The 7,309-nt window shown below is 38.5% G+C and overlaps 1 protein-coding gene across 1 annotated transcript; it reads left to right on the top strand.

Annotated features, from left to right (window-relative positions):
- Positions 1 to 4,868: 4,868 nt before the first annotated feature.
- LOC110325827 (olfactory receptor 2T6-like) lies at positions 4,869 to 5,879 on the top strand. Its single transcript, XM_021203960.1, has one exon. It carries the CDS (start codon positions 4,900 to 4,902, stop codon positions 5,848 to 5,850), a length of 951 nt encoding a protein of 316 aa, XP_021059619.1. The 5' UTR covers positions 4,869 to 4,899; the 3' UTR covers positions 5,851 to 5,879.
- The last annotated feature ends 1,430 nt before the right edge of the window (positions 5,880 to 7,309 follow it).

The raw sequence follows: 7,309 nt of genomic DNA, 5'->3' as shown, positions 1-7,309 counted from the left end.
GCATAGTTTTGATTTAAGGCTATTTGTAGAATATCCTATATGAGTACTGTATGTATATCATTTCTACCCTTTACTTCTTTACCCTCAACTCCTACTATACCTCCCAGCTCCTCTCAAACTCATTAGGACACATTCAGCATTTGTTATTTGCATTTCAGTGCAGAGCAATAGGTTGATGTGAATATGTGCAGTATAGTGACAAAATTTTTAAAATTCCAATTGTCATTTCTCCAAAATGGCCCCCATCTCTCTCTCTCTCTCTCTCTCTCTCTCTCTCTCTCTCTCTCTCTCTCTCTCTCTCTCTCTCTCTCTCTGTGTGTGTGTGTGTGTGTGTGTGTGATGAGAACATCAAATTCCTCTTTTCCATGTACTTTGAAATACACAATAAACTATCATTCACCTTGGTTGTCCTGACATATACTTTGAATCACAAAACGTGTTCTTCATAAACAACAGTACTTGTACAAAGGCAACCAATCTCCACCAACTTGGGCTTTCCTTGCCCTTGCTGTCTACTAGATCTGTCTATTCCAAACTCCTAGGGTGTCAATAATTTTAGGTTCTGCATCTGAGAAAAAGTACATGTAAGTTGCTTAATGTCGTTTTATCACAGTTATGTCTTAGCTGTATTCCGGTGTGTGTGTGTGTGTGTGTGTGTGTGTGTGTGTGTGTGTGTGTGTGTATGCATGCATGTGTCCTCACTCACTCAATACTATTTAGACAGTTAGGTGGATTTCATACAGTGACTGCAAGACTGTGCTGCAGTGAATATAGGAAGATAGCCATCAGCACTTACCTTGTCTTTATGACATTAGCCATTATAACTGACAGTGATACTGCAGCATGGCTTTGATTTAAATTTTCCTGACAGTTAATGATACTGTGAATTTAGTGAATGTTTTTTTGTGGTACTGTGGATAAAATGCACAGCCATGTGCATGTGAGCTGCTTAGATGTAAAATATTCCCCCGAACTTGTGTTTAAATACTTAGTCTCCAGCTGTTTGTAGGGGTAGGATTTGTAGAATTTTTGCAAGATGGGCACATCTGGGAGTCAGGCCATGAGACATATAGTCCAGCTCTCTTTTCTGAACCATCTGTGTTTCCTGATCTGCCCAGATGTGAGCAAGCACTTTCCAGTGTAGCTGCAATCTATCACCTACAGCTATGCCTTCGCTGACATAATGAGATGCACTAAAATTAGCCATTCCTTTAGGTCTGTTATTTACTCACAGCAATGAGAGAAGTATTTGATACACTAGACACATGCTCTGCAACCAAGGTTATATCCCAGGCCTTTGGAAGTCATGTGTGATTTGTGTTTAGAAATATATTTGGCCTCAACTCTACACAAAGAACTACATATGGACAGGATATGGTAGTGCACACCTTTAATTGGAGCACTCAGGAGGCAGAGACAGGTAGATCTCTGTCAGTTTGAGGTCAGCCTTATCTACACAACGTGTTCCAGGAGAACTAGGGGTACATAGTGAGACACTGAGTTGAAACAAAGAAAAAAAGACAAGAAACAAATAAACAGAAAAATAACCTATAGGTAACCGAGAAAAGCTTGGATTTGGGGATGTGGTCTTCTTCAGGGAAGTGCACATCAATTGGTATCTAGGGGCAAAGGTCATCCCCAAAAACATATATACACGTAACTTTATATGGACCGAGCACATTATATTTAGAAATAAATGTCTAAAATATATAAATACATATACTTATATGTATAAACAAATAAATAGACAGACAGACAGAAGGGTATATGAGATATTGTGGAGGGAGGAAAGGGAATAGAAAAATGTTATCATTATATTATAATTTCAAAACTTTCAAAGAAATAGTTTAATCAATTTTGATTAGTTTATTGGTGTTTTAAAAAATATTTTGGGGTTGCTGAGATGGCTCAGTGTAAAAGCACTAGCTGTTGTCCCAGAGGTTCTAAATTCAATTCCCAACAACCACATGGTGGCTCACAACCATCTGTAATGTGATCTGATGCCCACTTCTGGCATGCAGGTGTACATACAGATAGAGCACTCATACATTTAAATAAATAAATAATAGAATTTTTAAAAAATTAAAATTTATCTTCACTTTTAGTACAAAAAGTTAAGTTTTATTGGCACATTTTTCAAAATTTTTCCTGACTTATAGATGGTTTCTTCACTGTTGATTGCATCCTTTGACCTTCAGATGATTGGTTTTTTTGTTTTATTAATAATTATAAATAATAAGTAATAATAATAATAACAAATTACTGGGAATAGAGTAGAGCTAAACATTTTATACATATCAGACAAAATGTATCATTAAAGAACAACCCTATAATGGAGGTTTTTAATTTGACATATTCCAATATATTTTCATTCTTATTGTCTGTTAGTATACATGAGGCCCTAAGTCCAACTTTAGCATCATATTAAACAAATTTTAAAAACATGAAATAGATGGAGAGGGATAGGCAGTCAGTTTTTCAAAATAAGTAAGCCAGAGTAATGAGCTCAATTTAATTTTTTTAAGTATCACCAATGGAATGAACTACAGTTCAATGATTATGTTACATCACATTTTAACCAATTTATAGAACATTTCACATATTTATCCTGATCTTTTAAGAAATTCCCCCATTTTCAGCCGGGTGTGGTGGTGCACACCTTTAATCCCAGCACTTGGGAGGCAGAGGCAGGTGGATTTCTGAGTTCGAGGCCAGCCTGGTCTACAAAGTGAGTTCCAGGACAGTCAGGGCTATAAAGAGAAACCCTGTCTCGGAAAAAAAAGGAAATTCCCCATTTTCACTATTTTTGCTATTTATCATCACCATCACCTTCATATGTCATTGTTTGACATATTCCAATATTTTCACTCTTGTCGCCACATTTGTGTCCAGCCTACAGAATGATTTGGTTTTCTTCTTTTCCCTCTATATTCAATATGTGTGTCTTTCATGCATATACATGATCATCCTTCTGGGGACTCTATGTTCTACCCTGGCTGGAAGAACCTTCAGACTTTTTGTCACATTAACATTTCTAGAGCTTATGACTTCCTCAATAAATCAAGAAACTTTTGAGAGCAAAAATGTCTCAGATGTTTAAGGAGACTGGTGGTGACACAGGTCAGATGACACAGCCAGGACTGTGGCAGTCTAACCTATATATATATTTTCCTCTTGCATACCTTTAATGTCACGGGAAATGCTAAAGTAATAACGATTGATGTTGATGATAATGAGGGTGATGGTATTGATAAATAGCACAAATATCAAAAAGGGGAAATTTCTTAAAAGATCAGGATAAATATGTTAAATGTTCTGTAAATATGTTAAAATGTGATGTTACATAATCATTTAACTGTAGTTCATTCCATTAGTGACACTTAAAAAATTAATTTGTGCTCATTACTCTGGCTTACTTATTTTGAAAACCCGAGTGCCTATCCCTCGCCATCTAGTTCACAGTTGTTTATTTGTTTAATATGATGGTAAAGTTGGTCTCAGGGCCTTGTGCATACTAAGCAACTGCTCTACCACTGGGCTCAGCATTCAGGTCCTCCCTCATTCTCTTCCTAAATTGGATTTTGTTTTCCCAGTAGTCTGAGCTCAGTTATGCTTTACAGTATTCTACTGTCTTCTATTCTGTAGTACAAGCCCATATTGAAATCTACTAATGATAGTTTTATGTCTATCCTCTTACTGTCTGTGATAATGTTTCTGCCATAGCTCTTTTTAGCACTATCCGAACATATTTCCCTCCTCTGTTACTGCTTTCAATGTTTCTCTTCCAAGGAGATATTAAAACACAAGTAAGTTGGGCGTAAGTCGGGTGTGGTGGTGCGCACCTTTAATCCCAGCACTTGGGAGGCAGAGGCAGGCTGATTTCTGAGTTCNAGGCCAGCCTGGTCTACAGAATGAGTTCCAGGAAAGCCAGGGATACACAGAGAAACCCTGTCTTGAAAAACCAAACACACACACACACACACACACACACACACACACACACACAAGTAAGCACTCCTTGGTGTCTACTACAGTATCACCAAAATTACTGCAATCATGTCAGTGCATAAACAGGATACAGCAGTAGAGTAATGAGAAATTGACTGAGAGGCATGATCAATAATGAGTGTTATTTTTATCCCACTCACTATAGCTTATAGTTTTCAACAGAGTCCGCAGCTTTGTGGTTATTTCTAGTGTAATTGGTAAAGTCTTTTATATTTCTTTTAAAAGTATTATTACATTTATTTATTTATTTATCATTTATGGGGGTATCATGGCACACATGTAGACATCAGAAGACAGCTTTCAGGAGTCATTTCTCTCCTTCAATCATGAGTTTTGTGGCTTAAATTTGGGTTATCAAACTTGGTGGTGACTGTCTTTATCTACTAAGCCAAATTCATTTCCAGCCTTAGATTGGTGCATTTTTAAACTATGAAGAAAATTTACCATCCAACCAAATATTGTTCTAAATTACTTGGTTGTATAAAATTAACTTAAAATATTTGTTGTTTTGATATTGAATGAACATTTAAAGCAATCAGACTATACATGAAGGAGAAAGAAGGGGGAGGAGGAAGAGGAGGAGGAGGAGAAGAAGGAGGAGAAGATGCAGCAGCTCTATAGGGCCCAAATACTACACAATAACAATCAAATTTTTTTGCATTAAGAACTGTTTATCAAATATACACTCAATTTCACGCCAGGAACCCTGATTTTCAGATTACTCTTCAACAAGAAGATATGACCAAAAGAGAGGCTACCACTGACTTCCCAGAAAGCACTTGACAACAGATGAAGGAGTCTCATTCATACCTTTGTAATGATTCCTCTTACCTTTGTAATTTCCAGTAACGTCTCCTTCTCTCTTCATACTTCCAGCTCAGGTATAAACATATGGATGGAAACAAAACCTTTCCCAGTGACTTCACCTTTGTGGGGCTCTTTACTCACAACAAAGCCTCGGGATTCCTGTTCAGTGTTATTTGTGCCACGTTCTTCATGGCCATAGTGGCAAATGGGGTCATGATCTTTCTCATTCACATAGACCCTCACCTCCACACCCCCATGTACTTCCTCCTCAGCCACCTCTCCTTCATTGACATGATGTATATCTCCACCATTGTGCCTAAGATTTTGGTTGATTACATTGTAGGCAAAGGGATCATCTCTTTTGCTGCCTGTACAGCCCAGTACTTTCTCTACATGGGCTTTGTAGGGGCCGAGTTCTTCCTGCTGGGACTTATGGCCTATGACCGCTACGTGGCCATCTGTAATCCTCTCCGTTATCCCGTCCTCATGAGTCGAAGGGTCTGTTGGTTTATTTTGGCCAGCTCTTGGTTCGGTGGGGCACTGGACAGTTTCCTTCTCACTCCCATCACCATGAGTCTCCCATTCTGTGCATCCCACAAGATCAATCACTTTTTCTGCGAGGCTCCCACAATGCTGAGGCTGGCCTGTGGTGACAAAGCCATATATGAAATGGTGATGTACATCTGCTGTGTTGTAATGCTGTTGGTCCCCTTCTCTGTGGTGATTGCATCCTATGCCCAGATACTGGTTACGGTACACCACATAAAGTCTGAAGAAGGGAGGAAGAAGGCCTTTGCCACCTGCTCATCACATGTGATTGTGGTGACATTGTTTTATGGGGCTGCTTTGTATACCTACATGCTTCCCCAAGCCTATCATACCCCACTCAAAGATAAAATCTTCTCAGCCTTTTATACCATCCTCACCCCCTTGCTCAACCCTGTTATTTATAGTCTGAGGAACAGAGATGTTGCAGGGGCTTTGAAGAGGGTTATAGCAAGACACAGAGGGGCCTGCAGTGTGGAAAGAAAATAATTACAAGAAGCTAACACACTTCTGCCTGTCTGGGATATATCATGGATAATGTAGATGGATAATGCTGCAGCAATTTCAAAAGCCAGTTACATGAAAAGATGCACCAGAAACCTTTCCATCGAAGATAAGAAGCTGTGACAACATTTTGTGTATAAATGGTGCTAGCATCTCGTCCATCAGTGATACTGGTTTTCTCCTTCTTTATTTCCACTGGCTGTAACTCACTCTTGGGAATTCTTGTATTGCCATTCACGTACATGGAAGTCCCAATGTGTGTAGTTAGTATTACATATCAACTATCAGCGACCTTATAAGAACCTGTGAAATGCTTATGGATGGAAACATTCAAATGACAACAATATGTTATAAAGTGCCACCGGGAATACCTACAGACACTCACCAATGTCATTTATAATATTCAGACATCTCGTTCCAGAGTAACAATTGAAAAGATTATGCTTTATCTAGAGTTGAAGGTGGAAAAAAGGACCTCATGTATATGGCAATTTAAAGGCCAACTTACTGCAGAGCAGGGGTCTGTTGCATTTCTTACTCGTTATACTGGGGTATATAGCAACAGATATTTGAGAAGACATGGTTAATACAAGAGCAGTTCTACAATTATGTCCAAGGGTCTTTTCTAAATCATTGTGATTCTTAGACTCTCATGTAGATGTTAGTGATAAGAGAAATAATGCCATCTTTTTTCCACTTCCAGAGAAATGTTGAATAAAACATTTTTCCTTCATAGAACTATTTTTTTCGGATTTAACATAAAATGAGAAGATTTGTAATTCAGCTTTATATTTGTAAGTTACAACTAGAAAATACTTTTTGGAAACAAACTAATATCATTTCTGTTTTAGTAAATTAAGGGCTAGGAAAAATATTCAGAGTGGACGCAGTCATAAAATCAACCTTCCCATCCTCTTGGACCAACTCTGTGAGGTAGAGTGTTGGGCTTTGACTCCTACCTGTTGGATAAAATTCAAGTTGTGTCCAATGATGCCCATCTGCTCTGACAATAGTGGGAGAGATGGACAGAGAGAGACTGCCTATTGAAAATGTTGCTGGGAATTAGATACAAAATTAGTCAAACTGAGCTGTCTTCTCTGAGTTCTATGCTGGCTTGACTGCCTGATTTGGGAGGCAGATCTGACCCTATTTGACTGAATAGAGGTAAGCAACTTCCAAAAGAGAAGTGGCCTTGGGGAGACTCCATATGAAGAATTGTATGAACTTTAAACATGATACTAGCTCAGAACTACCACAGATGGGACTGTAAGTTTGCCAGCCATTGTGGAAGTTAGTATGGAGATGAAAGAAAGAAAGAAAGAAAGAAAGAAAGAAAGAAAGAAAGAAAGAAAGAAAGAAGCCAGGTGTGGTGGCACATGCCTTTAATCCCAGCACTCGGGAGGCAGAGGCAGGCAGATTACTGAGTTCGAGGCCAGCCTGGTCT

The sequence above is a fragment of the Mus pahari genome, chromosome 8 (assembly GCF_900095145.1).
Source record: "Mus pahari chromosome 8, PAHARI_EIJ_v1.1, whole genome shotgun sequence".
Lineage (NCBI taxonomy): Eukaryota > Metazoa > Chordata > Mammalia > Rodentia > Muridae > Mus > Mus pahari.
The sequence above is the reverse complement of the archived record's forward strand: the minus strand, read 5'-3'. Positions and strand labels throughout refer to the sequence as shown.